The 26615-nt window shown below is 47.8% G+C and overlaps 1 protein-coding gene across 1 annotated transcript in view; it reads right to left on the bottom strand.

Annotated features, from left to right (window-relative positions):
• Nucleotides 1-555: 555 nt before the first annotated feature.
• LOC118176263 (S-adenosyl-L-methionine-dependent tRNA 4-demethylwyosine synthase TYW1-like) overlaps nt 556-26615 on the bottom strand; it is a 94782-nt gene continuing 68722 nt past the window's right edge. The window contains exons 14-15 of the mRNA XM_035343175.1: nt 16246-16356; nt 556-2662 (exon numbers count right to left, since the gene is read on the bottom strand). Of these exons, the coding sequence (XP_035199066.1) occupies nt 2468-2662; nt 16246-16356 (306 nt within the window). The 3' untranslated portion in view covers nt 556-2467. The remainder of the gene's footprint in view (nt 2663-16245; nt 16357-26615) is intronic.

The following is a 26615-nucleotide window of genomic DNA, read 5'->3' as shown; positions in this document are numbered from 1 at the left end:
TTTTTTTTTTTAGGGCTCCGTGAAGGGTAACTGGAAAGCAACACTTCGCACTAAGGCTTAAGCTCACGCAACCTTTGCAGCTCCTATTGCACAGCGCTGAGCTGCCAAGTCCAGAGCTCCCCAAGGTAAGCAGCAGTCCTCTCGCTTCCCCAGCTTCAGCAAGGCCGGAAGGCTTCCACTAGCCTCTTATTTTTAGTTGTAGAAAGACACACAGACACCATGACCATACTTCTGGCCAATGGAATTAAAAAAACGCGTGTGCATGCTTATGTGTGAGGGAAGAGACTTTGAAGACTAACAGCAGATTTTTGAGACACCGAAGTACTCCTACAATGCAACAGCTTCCATAACCTCCTCCTGATTTCCTGAACCAAGAAAATGCCACTAGACAAACTGCAGCTTCCTCTACCTAAAAAACCCTTTTCTACGTAAATCCCGGGTCTTAAAATACTTCAGAGCTCAAGTCCTAAACTATTATTCATCAAGTGAGCAGGTGCCTATCAATGACTCTTCTTAAGTCAAGGAGCAGAGGCTACAATCAAGGTGCATTACTTGTGACATGCCCAGACTCTTTAGTACATGCTGGCACTTCAATACTAGGGTTTAAAATTATTAGTATTAGCATTGTTTGAAAACCTCAAAACTCAGACCTAGCAGAGCCCAAAGAACAAAATCCCATTTTAAAATTATTTTTATTACCTACTTCCTGCAACTCCTTAACTTTCTAAAGATACCTTTGATTTTGCAATTACTCACTACAGTTTGATTGTTCCCAGAGTACAGATTTTCTCCAAATAATATACACTGACAAATTTTATTCTCCACTGGAGCCTGAAATTCTGAATTAAATGTAATAGAAATATATTTTTTTTTATTAGTTGTTTTAGTACCAAGTATAGATTGTTTCCAAAAGACGCCCTCTCCTAATGGCTTTGGAAAGCAAAGCAGCTGTTGAATTCCTCCTGGGCTGGTATCAATCTATTCTTGTTACTAACGGTGTTACTTAAATTATGCATCAGTAACTTAGGTGGCAATCTGTTTCCTTTCCTTCCCTGGGCCTTTCACCTTAGAAAAGGATTTTTTGCATTCAAGGATTTGTTCAGGCACAGTTGCCAGTGGCAACAACCAAGACTGAGACTGTAAATAAAGCGACTTTACAGTGAGTTGAAACAAAAAAAGTGCCAGGTATCACATTTTTTTCTGTTCCTTTTACATCTATTCCCATAAAACAGCAAATCAAGAAAAGCAACAAAGTTTTGCAGCTGCACAAAAGTTTTAGACAATGAGATTCTAACTGTTTCCAAACACCACTTCAAAATATTTCAGACCTTCTGCAAGGGGCGATTTTAACCAGTTATTCCCTGTGTGCAGCACAGTATGGCCAGAATTGTCCTGCATATAAAGCCATACAACACTGACTAAAACCAGGTCCCCATCCAAGCAAATGGTGAGAGAGAATATGTGGCTTCAGCAAACACAAGCAAAGAATATGCAAAGAGCAAAACCATCACTAGCAGCACAATAAGTAGCTGTTCCACCAGTTGCCTTGCTAGCACATTATACATTTCCTATCGTCTTTCCATTAAGCTTTGCTGGAGCCCAGAAAGCCAAGTTGTACTTGGTATTTCTCATAACCTGCATCCTTTAAAAATTATTTTTTAGCACTTCACTTGTATTTCAAATTGTGTTGATGGTATTTATGAAGGAACCTGAGTTTCTAACACATTTTACATACACACTCAAGGTTGCTGAGACATGCCTGGCTTGCAAAGTGCCCCAGCAGCACACGTGACACTGGGTGGCATCAGAAGGCAGCTCTGCATCCTCTTCTCCATCATCAGGACGCAGAACACAAACGTGCTGGTTGCGTTCTGATGAATGATTTTACAGAAAGGCAGGCCCAGTTCAAAAAAGCAAGCAGCCGGTATTTAGCATCGACATATCAACTTCAACTTTGCCAAAATTATAGCTCCAGAAGAAGCAACATATGTTATTCCAGCTCCGGTTGAAGTGAACAAGGACATCTAGAGCTTTGGAAGGTATTGCCAGGATCCAGAGGAGGCAAAACACAACCTTAACCTGGTGTGAAGCATAAGTTCCCTACAGAGCTGCATATACCAATGAAAACCATCACAAATAAAAATAAGGCAATGAGACAAAAAGAGCTGACCCACCTCAACAGGATTTGCCATTGCCTCTCTCAAAACACAAAGCAGTGAGCATGACGAAGCACAGGAAACAGTGCAATGAGCTCTTCCTGGGCCCATTAAATATTTTGTGCTTTGTATCACTACGGAAGTGCTGTGAGGTATCACGACCAACTGAAACCTGCAGTGGCTTCATTAGCTCTCTGCGGTACATACTAGGCATTTTTCCCTCCAGAAGTATTCAGCTAGCTCCAGAAAAATAATCTGCTCAAATAAGGCAATTGCACACCACTTCCAAGGACAAGGCATGGTGCCTGCTCTCACAGCTTGGCACAGAGGAGCCTCACCTTCTTGTGAGCTATCAGCAGACAGTTCGAGTGTTCGTGCTCACAGGCAATTTCGTAGTCTGGGATGAGTTCGGCCAGCTCCTGGACAAAGCGCACCACCTCTTCGTGCCAGGGGACGTTGGCCATGGTGAGGCTGCTGGCCGAGCTTTCTCCGCAGTACGTCACCCCCTGAGAAGAAACACGGAAACAGTCACTGTCAGCTCAACCCTTCAAGGTCAGGTCCATTTTAGCCCCCCTTGTGCTGCATCTTACAGGAAAGAATCTGGATTTGGGGACAGCCTCAAATCGGTCTGTCCCTCAGTGCTTTTGTAACTGCTGTCTGCTCAGGCTTCCCCAGCAGCGACACGCAGGTCAGGCATTACCCTGCAAAAACAGTTCAAAGCACCCAAACAGATAGTGCTTGTGCTCCTGAGCCACCAAGGGATGTCTGAGAAGGTCCATTTGCTTTGAAGCATGATGTGCCTCAAATAAAGTCTCACAAATGACTAATGCAACAAGTCTGGGGAAGAGAAGGCTCAGGGCAGACCTCATTGCTCTCTGCAACTGCCTAAAAGGAAGGTGTGGGGAGCTGGGGGTCAGCCACTTCTCACAGGTAACTTGTGATAGGACTAGGGGGAACAGCCTCAAGTTGTGCCAGGGGAGGTTCAGGTTGGAAATGAGGAGACATTTCTTCTCAGAAAGAGCAGTCAGGCATTTAATGGGTTGCCCAGGGAGATGGTGGAGTCACCGTTCCTGGGGGTGTTCAAGGAAAGGTTGGACGCGGTGCTTTGGGGCATGGTTTAGTGGGTGACGTTGGTAGTAGGGGGGCAGTTGGACCAGATGATCCTGGAGGTCTTTTCCAACCCTAATGACTCTCTGAAGTTGCAGCACAGTGTTTCCAGAGGGACCCTATGTTCTGCAGAGGTAACGACTCCCCCTCCTGAGCCAAGGCTGCAATTTCTGCCACCACCCCCTACTATTTGTACAAATCTTTTCCTAACTCATTGTAAAAACAGTTCTCCCCATTGTAAAAACAGTAAATCCCAAGCCCCTCCATCTTCTGGCTGTTCAATCTAATTAAAAGACAGTTAAAAGTCTATTTTAGCCATAGGCAATTGCTGTGACTGCCCCAGATCAACACCATTTTAGCAATCGAAACAAAAAGCCCATTTGCTGCCTTCCCGTGGTGCCCATGCAAGGAGACCCAGGGAGCCGTAGCCCGGGCTGTGTGATACGTGCTTCTGCAGCTGCAAAGCATTGCACATTTCAAGTGAGACGCTCAGTGCTCTTTACTCAGTTGGTTTGAACTTGAGATCTCAAGGTTCTTCCTGACTACTGGGCAGTCTATAGAAACAACAGGATCCTCTCCTTTGGCTAAGGGAGGCATTTGCAAGTCATTATGCAGCCGTGCGCCCATGGGCTGGGCAGTCCCATGGGGCAGCAGAGCCAGTACTGGCAGAGATGTGGCTCATTAGGAGAAAGGAGGAGATGTAGGTGCTGGCAGAGCAGGAGCAGCTTGAACTCACAGAAACAGCATTAAAATACCTTTCTTTCAAAAGAAAGGGGAAGAAAAAATCCACAAGTACACAAATTATCCTTCTAGTCTGTGCATGCACAAAGGGCACAATTGAGAGACTAAAGAAATGTCTAAAAATTAAAAGGTACAAAAGTTGAACAAAATGGAGGATTCCTGTGAACCTGGGGATCTTCTGAAGACAAGTGCTAATTAAGTTCAAACCAGGACAGAACTGGGCTTTAAAGCTGCAGAATTGGCATGGTCCAGTGCCACTTAACACTTTGGCTTCGCTAAACCAAAAGCGATTCCACAGGGATGAAAGCATCCTCTCCAGGGAAAAACTCAGATTTCCCCCATTAAAAAAAAAAAAAAAAAGAAAAAGAAAAAGAAAAAAAAAAAAGAAGAAAAAAAAAAAGGTTCTGCTTCTGCCTTCCTGCTCACCTGAGCTATTTTTCAGCATCAGCCAAGCACCTAACAACCCCTCAATAAAGCCAGCACGTGAACACCTCTGGGAAGGAAGGATGAGCGTGTACACCTGGAAGGGAAAGAATTGCACAGGGACATGTGGGAAACTATGGGAAAATGGACAGGAGCCCTAGTCAGCACCTCGGTATTGGTGCCCTGCCCAAACCTCACCTTCGCCATTCAGTCTGCTATGCCTCTGGTCTGCTTCCCTCCCCTGCAGTATCGCTGCTCTGACTTCCACAGACAACAGCCAAACACTGTAAAACAACATCAAGCCTAGATGGAGGTGCTACTCTCCTGCTCTTTGTCTTGCATTCATTGCCCTGCAGGCAGAAGCAGCCCAGCACCAAGCTTGCAGCTTAAAGGCAGCCCCAGCCCCAGAGCAGACTGCGAGGGATGGCTGGTTCTGCCCCAGCTAAGCAGGAAAGGACAGACACAAAGCCCCAAAGTCAGGGGATTTTAGAAGCCAGGTGGAAAACTTCGCTTGACTAACTCTAGCTGAAGAAACAAGTCACCAGCTTCCAAGATCATTCTGTAATTCTCCAGCTTCGTATCAGCAGCGGTGTTTGCATGGATGTCTGCAGGCTGCTCACCGGCGCGTACAGGATGTGTGGCATCCTAAAGGAGCCCTTGAGCAGGTTCCTTCCGGACCTCAGCTACAAGAACAGACAGCAACCGCCAGGCACTCAGTGCTTCAGACCTTCATTAAAAACCAGAGGCTGGGGCACTCGTCCATACTGCTGGGTATCTGCGGGCTTCCAGGCACACAACAGCAACCACATAAGTTGGCATCAGCTAGATGCAAAACTAACACTGGCACCACAAATCAGCCCAAATACAGCCCCGGAGGAAGGGGACAGGGTCAGAGAGGTGGTGGGCATGGCACAGGGACACAAAATGAAGGTGGACACTCCCAGGGTGAGCAGGAGGGTCGGAGCTAAGCGAGTGGTGTAGAGCCATTAGTTACATGCCTTGGGGTTTGCCAGTGCAAAGAGCCAGTAAGCACGGAGTACTAAAGGCTGAAAACATGAATAAGCACCCAAAAACATAAGCACATTTATAAAAACTCCCTCCAATTCATGCTACTCCTGCAATCTTTTGCTTCAATTAATTCAGGAAATACTGGAACCTGCCTGGAAAACACTCCATCTCTGAGCATCTCCTGCACACACAGAGGGAGGATCAAAGTAGGATCAAAATCCCTAAGTTGGTGCTGTAGAGAAATTCTTACTGTTTACTTACGAGCAGAATTTATTTGACCACATTAAAAGGCAGCTTGTGATTTTCTGGCCAAAGGCCACCGGAACACTTTATAATTTCTATAATCCTACCACTCAGTGAGAAGTCCACGTTGCTTTGTGAAATGCTGAGAGCCGAAGCAACTGCCCCAGAACAAGTGCATGCAAGAAGCGGAGGAGTTTTCATAAAACGGAGATTGCAGATTTCCCATGACCCTGCCCACACAAACAGCAGCGCCGCCTGCACCCACCACAGCCCCTGCCACTCCTGGCTGCCACAGCACCACTGACTTGGCACAAATAAAGGTCGTGCAGTGCTGGAACCCCAAAACCCCTTTTCCATGGGGTGGGAAGTACCCAGCACCTGTGGGCTGATATGACAAGCGCTACGAGCATCGGCTGTGCAGAGCACGGACAGACGTTTCCCACTGCAAACCCGTCTGCAAAGCTCTGCAGCTCACCAGCATGCACATGAAGAGCACAAGTCTTCCAGAAAGCAATCAGAATAGCTGTTTCACTGAAGCACCCTCAGAACTAGTTACTGAATGAAGTGGCGTTGTTCAGAAGATGCTTTCCTCCCTGCTTCGCTCGCAGGGACCCAGAAGACCTGGCTTTCTGCAGCAGTACTCGTGCCCTGCAGCCCAGGCAGCGCAGCTCCGCAGGTTCTCCTAGTCTGGAGAAGACAAAGCCACTTCTAAGCTTCTAACTTGGAGATTTGTTATTTTAATTTGGAGATATAAATCAGTAACTGAGGAGGTTCAAGTGATCAGTCTTAGCAGTGACCTCAATTTCACTTAAGCCTTGCTCCATCTTTGAGTTAAAGTTTTCATAAACGAGCTCAGCAGTATGAAGTTTTCTGAAGTGTGCTGCTGCTTATTTCTGCCTTTCCAGATAAAACTAGTTACAGGTGTATAGAAGCAGCTTAACCTGTCATATCGCAACAAAGGTCACAAACTCACTGGCACTCAGAAGGGCAAACTCACATCGGAAGCTTGGCTTTTCTTCCAGACAAAAGCCCAAGTCCCCTGAACTCAACACTTCTGCTATTTTATTCCAAGCGCAAAATCCCATCAAGCACGGGCATTTAAAACACACATTGCCATGTTCTTCCTCTGCAGAACACTTCTACCCAGCACTGCATCCCCACCATGTTTATGGCACCTGCTCCCAGCTGACATCGCATGCCCTGTTCCCAGTTGAGCTACATCAAAGCCAAACATGCCACGTCCAGCAATAAACAGACCCCTGGCAAACACTTGAAATTAAAGCAAGGTGAACCACACTGTAAGGCAGATGCTTTCAGGGGGACGTTAAAAAGAAACAGACTCGTGCTAATTAGAAACTGTACAAGGTTTGGAAGCAATTACTTTCTCGCTGGTAAATTTATGACGACCCTCCTCTATTAATCTGCCCAGGCAAACAATATTTGAGCTGCACGCCGTAACTCAGAGCTGGAGCACAAACAGGCTGACTGTGCACAACAACACACGAGTCGGGGGAACACTAAACAGGGAAGTACATTATTTTTTTTAAGCCCGGCTTTGAAAGTCTGAAAGAGACTTTAAGTGTTCTTATTAGAGCAGCCAGCCAAGCAGCTCAGATATGCATCTCCGAAGTTCGGCGGTACAGACACAGCTCCGTATAGCAATATTTTCCCTTGTTCATTATACAGATTATGATTTGAGCAGCATGAAAAATGGATGACTACGAGGGGGAAAATTCTCAGCGAGCTACAACATGACTCATTCTTTTAATAAACTTCAAAGGTATCATTTACAAGCAAAGAAAGCACAGAGGCAAATGGAATAACTAAGTGCTCGGATGGCTGATTAATTCACATGCACAAATCAATGAAAATCAGCTTAGCAGCACACCGAATGAAAGCACATCAGCTTTCAACTTCTCCAACTTCTTAAAACTTGAGTTAATTAAGAGTGCTGATACCACTTAAAAATGTGAACAGTTGATTAGGGCGGTCATGTTATATTTTTCAGTAATACACGAAGACAGCTATTAAGACATCAAGTATTAAAAAGGAAACTGTTCTATTGTACACCCTAATGCTTATAGAAAATTCCCTGCAGTAGAAACATCAGTGATACTGCCTCTTAATTAGTCTTTAATACGGCTGCTTTAGCATCCTAATCATGCCACACAGCTTTGGGCAAATACCTTGAAAGAAAACCTTTTGAAAAGCAACTCGGATGTTCTTGGTTATGCTGGTGGGGATCCAGAGCACCCTCAGCGAGCGCACTCGGGATTTATGTGCTGCTGTAACAGAGCCGAGTGTGCACAACTGTATTTAAGCAACACGTTGTGCCGAGATGATTACTGCTGTGGCGAGTGAGAAACATGAGCAGCTCATGTCGCCTGCTGCTCGGCACATTTGTTTCACTGTGATCTGGCTCCTCGCCGGAGATCTCATCAGCTACCAGTCATTTTAATCCACAGGACTATGAAGGAAGGGAAGTAAATACGACAGCACTTTGTTTCTTAGCTCAGATAAAGTCCAGGCTTCCAAACTTAATTACTGAACAAGAGAATTTTCTGAGCTCCGAGCCCACAAATTATACATTTGTTCAATTGAGGCTTTGGTAAATTAACAGAAGAACAGAGCGTCGGCCAAGCGCTCCTGACCTGCTGAGCCACACAGCCACTGCTCCAAATCTGGGGCAGTCCTGCCCCAAGACGAATATAAAAAGCCTCAAATGACATGTTGATAGACCACACACCCTGCAATAAAAATGCTTATGATTTGAGCATCAGCATTGTCCAGATTATATACACAAGCTCTCATGCATGTCTGCTCCTCGCTGGAATGGATTCGGCCTTGTTGGCTGCTTTTTGTTTTTAATAGTCACTCTCAAGTTGATTTAACAAAGGACCTTGGTTTATTTGTGCCACTTAAATGCGAAGAGCAGGAATGGAAATGGCTAGTTAGGCAGCATAACCCCGGTATTTATGGGGAGTTCTCCGGATGCACCACACGTATGGCTACACGCAGATCTGCACCACAGCAGCCCATAAATCTTCCCTTGAAGTCAAAGGAACTCCTCGCATAAAGGCTAAGCTCTGAAACGCTGGATGTGAGCTCTCCTTCCAGCTTTTAGAAGTGAATGATACAGATCTTGCAAGAGAAATACTCACTGTTAAATCCCCCAGCCACCACTCCTCATGCCCTCTGAAGAGACCGCACAGAGGCAGGCAGGAAAAGTTAGAAAGACTCAGACTGGCAGGCAAGGGGGAGATTTCAGCTGACAGCCACTTGCTTTGCTGTGATCCTTCCTATCGTGCTCCGGTTCCCCCACTTGCAATAGGCTAACGGTGCTAGCCCCCTTCCCCTACAACAAAGCAGGCAGAGGACAGAAAGCATTTCCCCCCGTCATTGTTACAATCAGCGCTGGGCCATCACACATGGCCAGTTGCCATGAGCTAGAGGCTTTATATCCTACAACTTCATCTGCTCATAGCTAAAAGCCCCACAGGCCATTGCCACGTGTTGTGCTTCCCACTTACTTGGGAGGTTAATCCCTTTTCTCGTGCTAAAAGCTGCCAGCTACCTCCTTAGGCCTGGATATTCACAAGGGTTGCCTTTGCACCCAAGCCCAGTGCAGGACTGCAAAAATTCCTGCTCAGTTTCAGAAATGTATTTGCAACAAAACGCAGGCTTGGACTAAAGACCGACTTTTCAATGACACGATGTGGCAGCTTCACTTGAAGATTTGAGATGTAATCATTCACCTATGTTTGCAATGAAGCTTGTTATCAAGCCTTAATAGGCGCTCCAAGAATGCAAAAAACGCCTGTGAGGCCGAACTCCTCAGACACACCACGTATTCGTAACTTTTAGCTGAATCAACAGAAATATCAAGCCGGCTCCCTGCCTCTGTCACCCAGATGTAAATAATTAAAGGAGGAGATTTCAGCAGAGGCAGCTCAGAACCTACCCAGAAGCCGCCCGTGCCACGTGCAGCCTCATGCTCCCACCCAGGGCAACTGGGGTGCCCGAACGGCCGGTCCCTGGGGTGGCCCCGACCGCCCCGCAGCTCGCCCAGGGGGGTCACCCAGCGCTGCTCAGCCCTGCTGTGAGCACCTCGGCCCCTTCCATGCCTCCTGGCTGGTCCACGCAAAGTGCAGAGATGCTCTTGGGCCCATGGCTTGCTGCTTGGTGCAAACAGCAAGTCTTTTGTGTTTGTTTCCCCCCGTTCAAGCAATTACACATTGCTTCAGTTTGTTTTATGGCAAGCACGAGAATAGGTGATTTTTTAACTTTGTCTTCTCATCTAACTGAAATGGCACCAAGACTTTGAGTAGCTTTTTGACAGGCGGGGGCAATCGCTTATTGGTGCATGTAATTAAAAACTCATTAAAGCAGAGCTCACTTTCCTCATTATTTGAAGCACTTAGTCTTTGCTGTTTAAGAGGGCAAGACTGAGCAGACTGGGACAGATATGTCCCTCTGGTCCTTCCTCTCAGACACTGACTTGGTCATTTTAATTTTGTAGCAAAGCCTCAGATGCTGCCCAGGAGCTGCAGCTGCAGAACCTCGTCCTTAGCTCTGCTGAACACGAGTCAGTTCCTGAACCACGAGCTGGGTGATGTGCTGGAACCAGAGCTACGCCGCAGCCGCCAAGGACAAGTGCTTTCAAGCAGCTGAACACCAGTTTGAGGAAGGCTCGATGAAATTCTGTGCAGTGCCACAAATCCCACTCCTGCTCTGCCCAAGCTCCGTGATACAAACAGCCGTTGACCAGAGGACAAACCCAACAGGCTTTATCATCATTTTTCCCTCCTCCAAATGAAAAGGCTGGAGAGAAGCAGCAGGGCTGTGCTCAGGCTGATCTGGAGAGCTGCAAGATGCAGCTTCACTTCAGCAAATACAGATGGCCTCCCCGAGGAGGGCTGGTTCACCTCCAGCTCCAAGCAGAGCAACTGCACCTCCCACACCATCGCGGACGCAGCTCTGAAGTCAAAAGCCAGGTGTGCAAGGATCAGCCCTTCACAAGCACACTTGCATGCACGCAGTCTTATATCTGTTGGCAGCGCAGAGGGGATGCCTGGGCACAACCACGATTCCACATGCAAACATACCCAGCTGCTCCGGGATCTGCAGGGGTCAAAGGTCCGCAAGGGCTCTGGGTGCGCGGCTGGCCTTGTGCTAACACCACCCCACAGCGTGCTCCACGCATAGGCTACAGAACAAGTTCTTTAGGACCTGCTTACATTTTTCCCTTCTAAACAGTTTTGCCCCTTCGGTTTAAGAACAAATATAAATGGCAGCATACTGTGTGTTAACAGAAGCCTCTGGCTTTTAGAACAAGAAGAGGGTTTTGCAATGCTTGCCGCTGCGAAAAGATGAGCTGCACATCCTAGATATTAAATCTAACAATCAACCCAGTATAACTGTGATAGAGACATTATGGCATTCAAGTTGACTAATGCAATAAATAAAAGTGATGTGTATTTAATAACCACATGACTGATTCTTCCTTTACGTGGGTTTTTGCACACCAGTAATCAACACTAATTTCTATTGGCTTAAATAAGAGAACAGGGTCCCACAGAGTTACACTGCTGTAAGATACTCATGTAAATGAGAACAAGTATTAAGCTCTGCAAGAATCTAAATCTCTACCCACTCCACCCTGTGAGCCTCTCTGGAGCAACAGGGGATTAGCTACATTCATTTTAAATGAACGTCATTTATCTCAAGTATTTAACCAGGAAATCCCGCAGAGATGAGCCTCGTTTTCTGGCAGATGCTTTGCAGTATCTTGTATTTTTTCTTGTTTGTTTGCTTTAAGCATGACCTGGTCTTTGCCTTAACCTGTCTCGCTGGGGTCTTGGAAAAAAACCACAACAACAAAACACACACCCAAGCACATGCCAAACTGATTCTTTAGTGTTTCATCCTCAAAGAAACGTAAGACGTTACTTCTGATCAAAAAAAAAAAAAAAAGTTGGTCTTTTGGAGAAAATACCCATGTCACAAATGCAGCGTGAACACCACAAATACCACAGCTGGACACAAGGACAATTACACACCAGCAGGAGTTTTTGTTCAATACATAGAGGAGCCCATGAACAGGAACTGTGACAGCAACGAGTGCTAGGTTTGAACACACCTCAACCCTGCCAGGATTCTTCTGGATCAGAATTTAACTCCCAGCTTCATACCTTATCAGACCAAGCACCACTCTGACCACCGTGGGATTATGCCATAGTCTGCGTACGCTTTGCCTGCACAACTGCAAATTCCCCAGGTGCTGGGGCTACACTTGAATTACCAAGGCAGTCTCTTTCCTGCTGCTGCCCTTTGCCTACATCTACTCACCTTTTATTCCAGAGCAGTCAGAGGGACAGAGACACCAGCTTTTGCTTCACCCTGCAGTGCATGGGCAGAAGCATTGGAATAACCTAAACTCATGGAATCACAGGATCATTCAGGTTGGAGAACACCTCTAAGATCATCTAGTCCAACCTTTAACCTAGCACTAAGTCCACCACTAAACCATGCTACTGAGTTCCAAATCCACATGTTTCCTGAAGATCTCCAGGGACAGTGACTCAACTGCTTCCCTGGGCAGCCTCTTCCAATGCCACACAACCCTTTCAGTAAAGAAATTTCTCCTAATTCTAGCTTGTTCATCATCAGGGCAGCTCAAAGGTTTGCACAACGCCCCTGAAATCCCCGCAGTGGCTGTGTGCCCCGGTGATCCAGCCACACGAGAGTGCTGATCGTGTGGGTAGGGCACTGGACAAGGGCTTCACAAACCAGCATTAAAAAGATGCTGTGGAAAGAAGCTACCTCCAGAACGCACAACTGAGAGCAAAGCAGGGGAGCCTATACATTCTGTTACGTAGCGGTGCCACAGCAGGAGGCAGGTACTGCAGCAACATGACCATCAGCAGCAGCGATGGGGACACCACCACCGGTGACCAGAGGACACTTCAGAGGTCAGCAAAGCGAGGAAGCCACCCTGAACACCCCTGTCCCTGTCAACCTCTCCAGCTGGGGCTTTGCTGGAGCCTCCTTCCCTGCAGCAACTCGACTCAACGTTCACGAGCCCTCTGGAGCTGGCTGATTGACCCTTCTGGCTCAGAAAAAGGGAAAAATTGGTTCCTCTCCCAAGGTGAGAAGCCACGTAATCCCCTTGCATTGCAAAGTCACAGATGCACAGCAGCCAGAGGAGAACGCTGTTGTGCCTCCCCACAGAGCCACACCTTTCACACGGTAGGAACGCGGCTGTTCAGCAGGAACTGGCAGATGATACTATGCGAGACAAATAAGGCCACTGGCTGGGCTAATCCTGCATTTAGCGTGAGCTACTTTCCCTCTGCGGATCACTACGTGCCCACCTTTTGGAGCAAGTGCGATGTGCCAATGAAGCAAGAAAAAGGCGAATTGTTTAAGAACACCTGGCTCTCACAAAAACATCCCATATGGAAATCTGGGAGCACGCCTTCTGCCTTTTTTAGGTCTGTTTAAACACAACCTAATGACAAGCAAATCTGTTGTTCCAGGAAAGCCACCACAAAATTTCTTTACTTTATTTAGCTTTATTTACTGAAGGCTGTGGGCAGGGAAGGAAGGCTCTCTCCCCATCACTTCCAGCCAAAGTACAGCAACTAGCAGAGACAAGGGCGGTGTGCGTTGCATCCTCTGGAAAGGCTTTAGCCTGGGTTTTCCGATGTCCTCAGTACTGCTGTTCATATTTCCAAGAGTAGAGACTTTCCTCATGCCTGCTTTTGTGGCAATGGTGCAGGTACACCAACCACCAACCTACTCACAGAGGACGATACTGAGGCTTGAGGTATTCTGCCCCTTAGCATGAAAGGACAAACCACGACCTGGCCCAGACCAATATCCTGTGAGGCCAGGGTCTGAGAAAGGTTTTTGTCCTGCAGCACCAACAGACCTTCCCTTACCTGCTGGAGTATTTCTGAAAACATTCACAGGATCACAGAATGGCTGAGGTTGGAGCGGACCCGTGAAGCACCTGGTCCAACCCCCCTGCCAAGCAGGATCACCTAGAGCACATTGTGCAGGATGCCATCCAGGTGGGTTTTGGGTATCTCCAGAGAAGGAAACTCCACAACCTCTCTGGACAACCTGTCCCAGTGCTCTGTCACTCCCCCCAGTAAAGAAATGCCCCCTCATATTGACCTGGAACCTCCTGTGCTTTGTACCCGTTGCCTCTTGTCCTGTCCCTGGGCGCAACTGAAAAGAGACCGGCTCCATCCTCTCAACACCTCCCCTCAGGTATTTATACACATTGATGAGGTCTCCCCTCAGTCTTCTCTTTTCCAGGCTAAACAGGCCCAGCTCTCCCAGCCTGTCCTCGTACAGGTGCTCCGGTCCCCTCATCATCTTTGTAGCCCTCCTCTGGACTCACTCCAGTAGTTCTGTTCCATTTAGATCAAAGCATCCTGCTCGCTAATCTAATTAAGCAGAATTAAACAGCATGCACTTCTTTTTAAAAAAAAAACAAAACCCAACAAGACTGCTAACTTACATCAGTGCACAAAAACTCCCAAATCCACCCAACAACTCATGGCCAGCAGGCACCTCAAGCACCCACCCTCCTTCTTCATCCTGTGACCCCCGCAAGTCCCCCTGCAGCCTGGTGTGGGGCTGGATCCTGAGTGAGGCCAAACCCTCAGCTACCCCACCGGGCTGCCTGGCTTTTGTGAAGTGCCATGCAGCCCCTCTCCACCTCAGTTCTGCAAACAGGGTGAAGTGCCCAGTACACATCCTTTCCTTGGAGTAAAGTTGTCACTGCTTGGGAACTGAGAAGCACCTTGAAGTGCCTGGTTCAAAGACAACGCTTTTGATGGAAGCAGCTTGGGCAGGAGCCTGGCCCAGCTGGGTAAGTGCCAAGAGTCAATCCCTGACCACCTCAGGGGGCTTCTCATCTACTTCCCCAACAGTCCAAGCCATGATTTTGCTGGGGAGGAGTTGCTGGGAGTGCTGAGAACCACAGCTGTGAGGCTGAATCCTTCCCCAGGCAAAGGAACTGCAGCCATGGAATAGACAGATGTTTGCCCTGGAGAGCGCTTGGGGGAATCTGCACTCGGAAACATTGATTAACTTACACCTGTTTCATTTTTTTTACTAATTAAAGTCTCTACATGACAGAGCAGTCTAAGTAGCACAGCCTCACCCTCCACACTTGGCATGCACTCATCTGTCTTCCTCACTGCTGCAAGGAAGGATCTTGTACCATCAGGCTGCAGGGAGACAGGGAGGAGATGCAAGGTGGAAGGGTCCCACAGGAGCAGTTCTTCTGCCAGGTTTTACTTGTAAAACAGCCTGACATGCATTGTAAAACTGAGGGGTTTTTCCACCCCCAAACCATACTGAACATCTTAGTTTGTATCAAGCTATCAACTTCAGCAGCACACATTCAAAGACAAAAAGAACTCTCAATACTGATAATAACTGCTTCCAGCCCAAGCCTGGAAGGGACCTTAAAAGTCATCCAGTTCCAACCCCGTGCCATAGGCAAGGATGCCACCCTCCAGATCAGGTTGCCCAAAGCCCCATCCAGCCTGGCCTCAAGCACCTCCAGGGCTGTGGCATCCACAACGTCTCTGGGAAGCCTGTGCCAGTGCCTCATCACCCTCTGAGTGAAGAATTTCTTCCTAATGTCTAATAAAATCTATCCTCTTTTAGCTTAACACCACCCCCCTTCTCCTATCATTATCCACCCAAGAAAAGAGTTCTTCTCCATCCTTTTTGTAAGACCCCTTTGGGTTTTGTTGCATACGGAAATTGCAGCAAACTTTTTTTCTTCAAAGCAGCAGTAAATAAAGGTTTTACAAAAGGAAGAAAAATGGAAAAAAGAAAAAGGACAAAGAAAGGAAAGTGCAGAAGTAATAGAGCTGCAAATATGCAGACCAGGTACGTGCTGGTCTGCAGGGGGAGCTGCTGGAAGAAAACGCTCATAATGACCCCTTACAGAACATGCTGTGATTTTTTATTTTTTTTATTTTTTTACATTCTCTGTATACTAAATTGATTAATCCCAAGATAAAGCACCTGCTGCCCTACTGTCTCACATGCTCCTATTAGTTGCTCTTCCAGTCCTGAGGACAGTATTTCCTCCTGTTTTGCACAGCCTGATGAATACTACATCGCTAAGTCAGACATTATCGCCTTTCCCCCGGCAGAATTTGAGACTACGGTGGGAAGAATAATGCCACACACTACCAGCTTGTCCTAGAACATTTTGCTTTAAATGTTGGCTGACATAAAAGAAACAAGTCTAAAACTATTTATCTGTCCCTGCTTTCATGAGAAATACAAAAAAGCCCAGAGGGTTATGATTCTGTTGGGCAGAAATTGATGTCAGCTGCCACAAAGCTGGTCTCGCATAACACTGAAGACTACGCTGAGCACACGTATAAGGCATCTGAAACCTGTCTGCCTGATGTTAAAAGCAAGAGATACGTTCCTTATACATCAGTGAAACCTGTGGAAGAAGGAAACTTTAACACTGTTTATGTGGGGAACAGGGAGGAAAAAGGTAAAATACTGATGTGCGACTCACCTTGACCTCGATGAAGTCTGGTTTACCCAGGGATACCAGGTCAGCATAGGCTTTGAGTTCATCCACGTTCCAAGCTTTCACCAGTGTCAGCCTATAGACTGTACGCTGTTGCTGTAAAAAAAATAATAATAAATCATTAGCAATGGACACTGACACATGGATGATGTTCCAGCCTTCCACACAGCTTCAAATAGGAAAAAAAAACACATTAGTTTATTCCAAGAAGCCACAGGGTAAGACAAAGCAGACCCAAACCAGGAGCCACTTCACTTGTTCTTTGAAGGAAGCTCCACATCTGTGAGCTGAGCCACCTTTTGCTCTACAAAGCCCCATCTCCTCTCTATAAAACCCAGACACTTCATTTTCACAGGAGCATTTACTTATTTGGAAAATAACCAGGAAGTTTCTCACTTTAACTTGCTTCTCCAGGCATAAAATCTCACCATTAGTTGCTCTACAGCGATTTTATTTCCTCCAGCTGGATCACCTGGCCCTGGTCACTTTTGGACAGGCTGAACAATAGCAGACGGAGCACTGCCTGCCCCTGTCCGGTAACTCTTCCACCACATTGCAGAGAAAAGGCTCTCAGGCGACCAGTTACGCAGAACGTTTTATTGCAGGCACAACATGACAGCTGAAAATCACAGCCAGGAAACGGTGCAGGTACCTCACTTACAACCTCCTGTTGCAACAAGCGTGGCACAAACTGCTACGGACAACCACGGTACCCTCAGCACTCGTGGCTACGAGAGCAGCGCCCACCCCTCGCTGCCCTCAGCATCCCCCACCTGGTCCCTCCATCCCCATGCCAAAGACGAGCCAGCTGAGCGCCACGGGCAGCTCGCGCCGCACCAGGATGCCCAGGCTGGATTTATCCCCGTGCACTGCTCCAGGCAGCACTCTGAGAACTTTTCTCCTTGGAGTTACTCAGATGCATCCTCCAAGGGCTGCTCCCTGCAGCAGTTACTGGTGACAAAAGGACTTTGGCCATCAAGGCATCCTTATCACTTGGCCATGGGACAGATCCAGGCTCCCTGCCTACATCTGCCCCTTTCCCCTCTCCTCCCCTTCAACTTCCACCAGATTCTAGAGGTAGGTGAAATACAGCGTTCTGGACCAACTTCTGGTTAGATTTTCTGGAGTAACTCACTGCACTCGCTCAGCACATTGGCTGCGCGATGCGACAAAGGCCACTGCACACCGAGGCCAGGATTTCACAGCCAGCAAGGGCTGGAGTCAGGTTCTCCTGCTCCACAAGTCCAGACTTCCATCACTTGAATTAAGGGATTCTCCCTTACCTATTAACACGTCTGTGGCATAAGGTCACCCCAATTTCAATGCCACTTGTGGTACACTATTCAGTTTATTCCATTTTCTCCCCACCGCAGAACAATGAGGTAATAAGGATATCTGCTGCTGAACTGAGCTTCTCATCACAAATCCTCAGACCTTTATGCCCTGCAATGCCCTTGCAGCATCCCACTGGCTAGGGCAAAGCCAGGACAGGGGCCAGGACACTGAGTTCAGGGCTCTGTTGTAGTTCACCCTATCACCCTTCCCCAGGTAGAATGGAAGTTTCCTGCTATCTGTTTATCCCAGCCACATTTTACTTCTGCAGGTCCCTCTGGCCTACAAGCAATGTGAGTGAATTTTGCCCTCTATGTAAAAATCAAACCATCACCGTCCTAAAACAACATACAAGTGCTTTCCATGGAGGAAAATAATTAAACCAATATTCTACACCAGTTTACTATGGAAGTGTTCCAGATTATTAACAAGTTACTGGAGCACAATCAAAAAAGGAGCACCTCCTTCCTCTAGCTAGCAGCAGAGAGGAACAAGGGGCGAGTCTTTAGGGTGCTGGGGTGTGTGCAGGGAACTAAAAGCCAATGCACACAAAAGCATATCCCACGCACTTGGTGCCTGCTGCCTGTCATCTTGAGAGCCTAAAGCACCAGGTAAACCTGCTACACTCTCCAGGGATAAGCATATGAGAAGACTTAATTCCTACAAGGATTCAACAGTGTTTTGAGAAAATAATTCTATAGCGTAGCATCTTTATTACCGAAGTCTGTGGAAGAGTAACTTCAATTAAAGAACAATTGAGAGAATGATTACTGAAGGTCAATTATTCTGTGAATTGAAATACTTCACACATAGCTTATAAACTCTGTTTTACGCATAGCATATAAATACATATTTAGAAATGAGAGACTGCAAAATAAATGCATCATTTAGCAGGGAAATAAGAAACCAGAGGGAAAATATCTAACAGGAAGAAAAATGCTGGTACGTGCTTGCCTGTCAATCGTCTGAAGTGATTAGATACCCAATTAATCAAGAAATGTCTCCCCAAAGGTCAGCCCAGTGGTAAACAAATGCAGGCAGCTTCAAGGCAACAGTAAATAAAGTCATGTTTTTAACACCAGCCCTCAAAGCCTGCTGATACAGACCCGTCCTACAGGGCCAGCCCTCAGAGATCAGCAGATCAGGTCCCCGGTGCAATCAGCACGGGGGGGGGTCCAACATGAAGTGAAGCCTTTAGGGGTTTTTTTTGTTTGTTTGTTTCAATAGGATATTTTTGTGCTAAAATTAGGAGCAGATTTCTGGATATCTCTGTTGTGCACAGAAAGCATAAGTTGGCAACGAGCACATGGCAACTGGGACGAATCCATCCTGTTAAAACCAGCAAGGGCAGCACCGCCACCGCTGGCTGAATCATCTGCATCAATGGAGGATATAAAACAGGAAAAAAACAGGGAGAAATAAAATACAGGAAACCCATATGTGGGAGGTGGGATGAAAGTCTTACAAAATCTACTTGATCTTCGCACAGCAGACACTGTTTGGGGAATGTGAAGACATTGCACTTGTAACAGAATACTGGACCGGGCAGAAACTGGTCTCAAGTGCCGGAATGAAAAATATCAGCGCATGCATGGAAAGCTCCAGTAGACTAATGAACGAAATTTACAGCTAAAGTGTGAAGCAGAACAACTGCTTCGTATCACCTCTGCCAAGCAAGGAGGGCACGACCTGCTGGTAGATGAAGTGCTGGCAGTTCAGGAGGGCATCGATACCCCAGAAGACTAATGTGACAAACCCAAGTCGTTTACCGCACTGCCACGCTGCTTGGAGCAAGCTTAGAAAATACCCAAGTGTTCTCCCCAAATTCCATTTCTGTAAGAGATCTCCAAAGGGAGAGAAGACATTTCCTGCTGCAAAGGCTGCACAGGACCACTCACAGCAAGAGGTGAGCAGTGATCCTAGCTGGCAGCAGAAATTGAGGTGACTGCAGGAAGGTGGCTCTGGGAATGCCACGCTGCGATTTCAGGGGACCACCGTGATTTTCCGCACAGGGGCACACTGGTTTGCCCTCCATCCCCGGGGGCAGAGGAGCGTGCCAGAAGTACCCACATCCCCTAGGAGACCACACTGGAGGGGGCTGCCGGCAGCTCAGGAGCGAGCTGAGCATGTTCACTGCCGAAATACAGCAGAAGCAACGCATTTCAAAAAACCGCAACTCTTTCCTGCTGAAATGTGTGAAATCAGATTGCAAAGATTAACAAACATGGTTATTGAAAAGGAAACCAACACATGCTTGGTTCTTATCAGCCAACCCTCCACCCGGCACTCACGGCCATCGCCAGGAGCTGCCAGCACTGAAGGTTTCTTGGTTGCTCTTACACATGGCTCCAAAACGGGGAACACAAAACGGGGCTCCCGTAGGGTTCATAAACATGGGGCTGACCCTACCGAGCCCTGCGTCCTGCTGGGGTCACAGGCACACCATCCTGCACTGCTCACCTCTTTATGCCCCCTTCAGGGTGTTTCCCAACCAACAGTGCGGCGGCCGGGGCAGGAGGGGGGCACGGGGGCCGCAGGACGAGCCACCCTGCCCCGTGCCTCCGCCGCGGGGAGGCTGCCAAGGGAGGGCTGCCCAAGGCACGTGGCCAGCAACGGCTGCTTGTGGTGAGGAGCCAGGGAACAGGCGTGCCGGCAGCCGTGACCAAAACCCAACCGTACAAGCACGAATTTTGCAGTAATACAAACGTTCACAAAAAATCCCAGGCTGATGGAGGACATGCACGTGCAGCAAGCTGCCAGCCTCCCTCCCCTGCCCTCCTGTGTCTGAGGCCCAGGCACTTGCAGTCTTGCAAGCCAGGATGAGAGGGAACAGCTCTCTGCCTAGCACCTCGGTGCTGGGAGCACTGGTGTTAAAGTCAGAGCATCTTATTATTCCTATCATCTCAAGAATGGGTATTAGGGGCTAATCCCTAATCACTCCCCGTGCTTTGCTCTCAACTCTAGCAGTCTGTTCCCTCTCCCACTTCGAAACTGGGCTCAGGCATGCAAACACTTTTCCCACAAGTTTTTTTTGTTTGTTTTGTTTTTTTCAGAGGGAGTAAACCTAAATGCCACAAAAAGTGGTCTGAAGCTCCCGCTGAACACACCAGGGAGGTGTCAGATACAGCAAGAGTGGTTTGGTGGAGAGGATGAAATGCTATTGATTTACTTTCACCACGACATTTTCTAACGTACATCAAGTAACATACTTCAGCATGCCTTTTTCTTGGGGCAATAAGGCCACCATGGAGAGCTGTTTCTCCCATTTAAACCTCAGTTTTAATACCCACAAATAGATGCCCTCCATCATTTGAGGAGTCTAACCGTGAAGTTCAAGTACTTCATGAAACCAAAGCTGCTGGGGGCGCAGTAAGAGGGCTCCTTCCCCAAGGGACAGCACTAAGCGACAGTTACGACCTGCAGTCCCTGTCTGCTGTCCCTCACTTCTACAGCTGACGCATCACAAACTGATAATTAATCAGTACTGGTAGTGAGGGAAGCCAGTAAAGAGAACTAAACTGCTGGAGGTATACCAGAAAAAAGTTGGATAGATCAGATGCTAGCGCTGTGGCTCAAGAAACCTCTTTCCAGCAGGGAACATCTCTCATGTGCCATCTGAGCAGGGAAGAGCCTCTTGAAAGACGTGGTACAAATGCCAGATCAGAACGGCTGCGGGGCTAATGGTGCACAGTGTTAGGTACAATCCTTACAGACTGCTGGCAGTACAAATACACAACCCGGTTTTATTAATGTATTATTTGTATTTGCTTGTACAATAGGGCCCCAGGAGGTTCTCTTAAGCGCTGAAAAACAAGAAATAAGAGCTTAAGCCCTGAGAATTTAATGATCTAAAACATCAGGATATAAAAACAGACTGCAATGCTTTACGCCCCACGTTTCCAGGAAAAGCAACCATTATTTCACTTCAGACAGCCATCAGAATAACATTAGTGTAAAAGAAAAAGTGAATATGGTAACGATCCTTTCAAATGGGTGAAAGTTGAGGGTTTGGAGCCAAATGCACATTGATGTCAAAGGGCTCTTGATGCAAAGCAGCAGGCGGGGGGGGCCTCCATAGTCTGGGGGTGCCCCAAGCTCCTGCCAAGGACAGAGCTGCTGGGGCAGCTGTGCAAGCCCACAGGATGGCAGAGAAGAGGAAACATGGAAGAGAAAACACAAGAAAACACAAGAGAAAACACAAGAACGTGTCCTTGTAAATAAACACCTGGTGGGGGAGAAAAGCAGGTGGAGACAGACCCTTCCCAGCAGGGCCCAGTGGAAGGAAAAGTGGCAGAAGCAGAAGCAGAGCAAATTCCATACAGAAACAGATTTCTATGGGGAAGGTGATTAAACACTGGAATGTTTTGTCCAGAGAGGCTGAGGAGTCCCTGTGCTCACCCAACCAGGATTAGTACTGGGCAAGCTGCTTGGGCTGACACTACTTGGAGCAGGAGAGATGGGACCATAGCTGGAAGCATCTTCCCACCTCAGCAGCTCCTGTCCTGGCCATTCAGAAGTTGCCAGTTGCCACAGCAGCGCACCAGATTTTTCTGAAATCCCTTGTGGGAAGGGGACCAAGGGCAGCATGCCCAGCACCTCCACAACCAACAGCTCAGCGCAGCACAGAACCTTCCCTTAGGTCGGATGTTGTAGCACAAAGCCACAATTTGGGGTGGCAACAGAAAGTGCATGCTGAGGCTGGAGGACAGCAGGAAGGGGAGCCCTACCAGCCAGCAAGGCCTACTTGAAGGAGATTCAACAACAGCAGCTCACACCTGGGTGAGGAACTGGGAACATGGAGAAAAGAGCAGTCGGGCCCACTGAAGTGAACCTATTCAGGGCTGGGGAAGCCTGAATAACTTGCATAAAGTAATATAACAGAAATCATGGAGTGCACCAAGGGGTTATGTGTTACAGATCCTGCAGCCCTGTGGCAGGATGCAGCCTGGCCCCGACACAACGCGATGCTCTGAGCACCCAGTAAGTCCGCTGACCCAGCCGGGCAAACTGAGCGCGTTCCTCGGCCGTTTTCAGCCTTTCCCTGATGGAGATCACAGCTGGAGGACATGCTCTACGAAGGGCCGATCTCAGAAATGGAATAACTGAATAACTGACTATTAAAGGATTATTATTTTTTCAGTTATGAACACTCCAGAGCCTAATGAAGTTGCCTGGCCAGCACTGCTTGGCTGCGCTCCAGTCCCAGAGGAGCAGCCAGGGAAGGGTCTCCTGGCGGGACGGGAGCAGAGAGGGATGCTGGGCTGTGACTGCCCTGCTGTGTGCCATCCCCTCTCACTTTGTCCCTACAAGGATCCCAGCAGGACCCCTGTAAGGTCACAGGACATTTACCGCATGCCCAGGAGCTAAGGCTGGAGGGGTCTGGCCTGCAGCCCCCCGGGAGGTGAAGTAACGCCATCGCTGCACTCCTCCAGGACCCGGTGTGCGCTCTGTGCCCCGGGGTCCCTGCAGGAGCACCCTTCTCTGCCTGGCAGCCTCCTCCCTACCCCACTCAGGGGTCAGCAATGCTTTTACTTGTGCCCTTGATAAATCAGTTGGCTCAGGAGATGCTACCTGGAGAGAGGTGACAGGAGCTGCTGTTGAGAAAGCACCACAGCAGCAACCGGTGCTGGTCATAACATCCTCTGGAAGCACAAAGCAGATCTCTGAGAAGTGCCAAAACTGCACCGGGAGGGCTTGTGCTGCTGCTTAAGGATAATTAGCACCAGGTATCAAATCCCGCACGCTGGGAGATGTTCCTGCAGGTCCCTGGGGACAAAGACAAAAGGACAGCAACGTGGTCCTGAGACCCTGCCCGGTTCTGACGAACCCCTCCCCAGCTCATCCAGAGTCTCGCGTATTAAAGGCTGTAATAGAAGCCTTCTGCCTGCCCAGGACACCGGGCATATGGGTGGAAACTCAGCAGTTTTATACAAATACCCCTCACTTTCTCAAACCTTCTTTCTGGTTATCGCAGCAGACTTCTTTAAAATACATCAATGTCATTTCTTTAGGACTGTATGTTACAGCTGGTCCAAAGGCACCTCAGTGTAGATCACTGACCAAGAAATGTCTTATAAAAAAGGAGAACACTGAGAACCCTATTTGACACACACACACACTGGGACTGGTCGCCCCCCTTTCCAAGTCTTTCAAACCTTATTCTTTGGAGGACACACCATGTCAGTGTCGACAGCATGCTCAAGAAACCCAGATTTGCTCCTCTCTTATTGTATTCTGAAACTATGTCCCAACAGTCATGCTTTTGTAACAGGGTCCAAAATGCAAATAACGAGGGTCAGCTTGGCAACACCTCAGACAAAGGAATGAGGAACCAACCTGGTGAAAAGCAGCATTTTCCCCTTAGGCAGCTCCTGCTAAACTCTTTCCAAGGTACCCCCAGAAGCACTGTGCTCCCTGAATGCCAAAACAGGGCACAGGGGACAAATAAACCAGAGCTGAGGGAAGAATACTTGCTATAACAAAATACTTCATTATCTGGATCTAAGATGCTGGTCTCTCTCTCAGATAACAGAAAAACCAATGTTTTCTGTCTCAAAGAAGTGTCTCATGCCCTGGTCCTGCAACAGCAGCACCCCGTGGGCAGAGCTCAAAGCCGTGATAGGGCCAGCCGAGGGATGCAGCTCCTTTTCTCCGTCCTGCACTGGGGCAGCCAACACCCAGCTGAAGCCGCCAACAGCCCTGAGGCAGTTACATTTTCCTTTGAAACCATTCTAGAAGTTTCCTAGTCTTAAAATTTTACTCTGGCCAAATTTCAAAGCAAAATGATCCAACACACCCCAGGCTCCCAGGCAGGCCTGCGAGGTGACACTCCTCTCCTGGTCTCCGCTGTCCCAGAATATGTTAATAAAGGTTTCACGTCAGCTTGACAAAGTGCTCCCTTCTTGCTTCAATAACCAGGAGAGATTTGGGCTTTTTTTTTTGTTTTTTTAAATAATTTCTTTTTAATTCCTTCCTCCTCGACATTCATCTTTTTGCAGATCAAATAAAATTATTCTTCATAAAACATCCCAGGTCTAATCTCAGGAGGAAGAGGGAGGGGTGGGCACGTCACGCGTGCTGCAGGCAGCAGCTTGCTGGATTGATGGGTTTGTACGAGTTCAGCAGCTCCCTTCTTGGGGCATGGAGGCAGGAGCACGATTTGACCTTGTGGGACTGCAGGAGGCTGGGGCAAACAAAGCGAGGGCAAAGATCGGACAAACCTCCTCCTCCAAACCATGCTCTGGGATCCTACAAGACCCCTACCTTGGATCGTGTCACTTGGACTCGTTCTTTTAACGACACAGCATAACGCAGTCCCACTGTTTGGAAATAAACACAAACCCCACATTTCAGTTTTGACTCCCTAGCTTAAAGCCTAAACACTCATACCTCCCTGTGATATAGATGAAATAAGCTTATTGCTGGAAAATTACTTTTTGTTCAGACTCCTCAAAACAAATCCATGTTTTGCAGCTAATGACACCCAAGTAACAAAACATGGATTGTCAACAGAAACACCGCTTTGCTTAAATGCAGAAAGCGGTCTCTGGGGAGAAGAAATTATGGTGCAGGCTCTAAACAACTTGCTCTTTCGCTCACTCAGCTTCACAGATCCTTTGCAGGTATTAGATGATGAATAGGAAGCCACTTCAAAAGCCAGTTTCTCAGTTCCATTAATATTTCTCATTCCCTTCAGTGAAAGGCTCAACTTGCAAACTGACTTCATAACACATTTTCAGAGCTACCCAGCTGGCAAGGAGCAGCTTGGACCAGGACAGACCACAGCCCAAAAGCTGAAGACACGCACGACCTCACAGCCTGGAGCAGTGCCGATGCTCCTGCCCTGCCCTCTGCACGCAGCAGCCCCCCGAAGGCAGCCCCAGCCCCTCCAAGCACTCGATTCAAGGCCCTTGTCCGGGTTACACAACACCTTGCTAGGCGAGCAAGTCCTGAATGAAGATATCAAAGCAATTTTCACACTTGGAAATTACTTGTCACAGGGATGTGATCAGAAAAAAAATATCCCTGCAGCCAAGCATCTATTCACCACATTCAGTAGCACACATGTGTACATGTCAAACCCCATGAAGGATAAAAGATCCAAAATGCTGCAAAAGGAAGTCTCAAATGCCAACACGCCCCAGATTTCACAGCTTTCCAAACCCTTCCCGTTCAGCCTGGAGTCAGCTTTTCTGAAAGCACTGCAGGTTCAGCGAGCCTTCGGGATCCCTTCTGCCTCTCCTGAGCACGGCACTGCGGAGCCGCAGGCTCCCCGGCCCCGCAGAGAGGCTGCGGCCCCCACCTCGCTCCCGGAGAGCATCAGCAGGAACAGACTTGGTGCCCTTGAAAGGACGGCAGATTAATCTGTTCTTTTGGCAACCAGGACCCTCCCCTTAAATAAAGGGCTCATCCCTTCATTCGGGCTCATCCATCACCAGGCACCCAGCCCTGAGCGCTGGCACGACAGGCGTCCTCCTAGAAGTCACATTGCAAGCACCTGAGAGCCTTCTGCCAGGCAGATCCGCACAGCAGAGGAGGGTTTTTTTCCCTTCAAAGATTAACTCAGCACAAAGCACAGAAGTTCTTGGCTTCCTTTCTTCAGGCTAATACCGTCATTAAAGTGAGAAAACTGAATAGGTTATGCTGCGTAGGTATCTACTAAAAACATACATTGTTCAAGCATTTGCTATTAATAAACCGGTTTAAAGCAAGTTGAGGCTTTGTCTTCGCTGCTAAAAAAAGTGCATTTTACCATGGGATAATTAACGCATTAGCTACTCTGCTGTAAAACCAGAGCAAAGCTCAGAACTTTAATTTTACTGCTCGAAAAGGGAGAGGGCTCAATGCCAGCATCTACCTGGGGATCAGCACCGAAGTGCCTGGTCTGCTTGCCTGAGATTTTACAACCCAAGAGTTCAGAATAAAAACTCGGCTGTTCTCAAGTAGAAAAGACACAAGGTTTCTTCTGTTTCTAGAGTTTTGAAAATAAAGACTGAAAAAAGCTACCGTGAACAATAATTACA

This window comes from Oxyura jamaicensis, chromosome 19 (assembly GCF_011077185.1).
Source record: "Oxyura jamaicensis isolate SHBP4307 breed ruddy duck chromosome 19, BPBGC_Ojam_1.0, whole genome shotgun sequence".
NCBI classification, from domain to species: domain Eukaryota; kingdom Metazoa; phylum Chordata; class Aves; order Anseriformes; family Anatidae; genus Oxyura; species Oxyura jamaicensis.
Note: the sequence above shows the minus strand (reverse complement) of the source record. Positions and strands in the feature narration are given on the sequence as shown.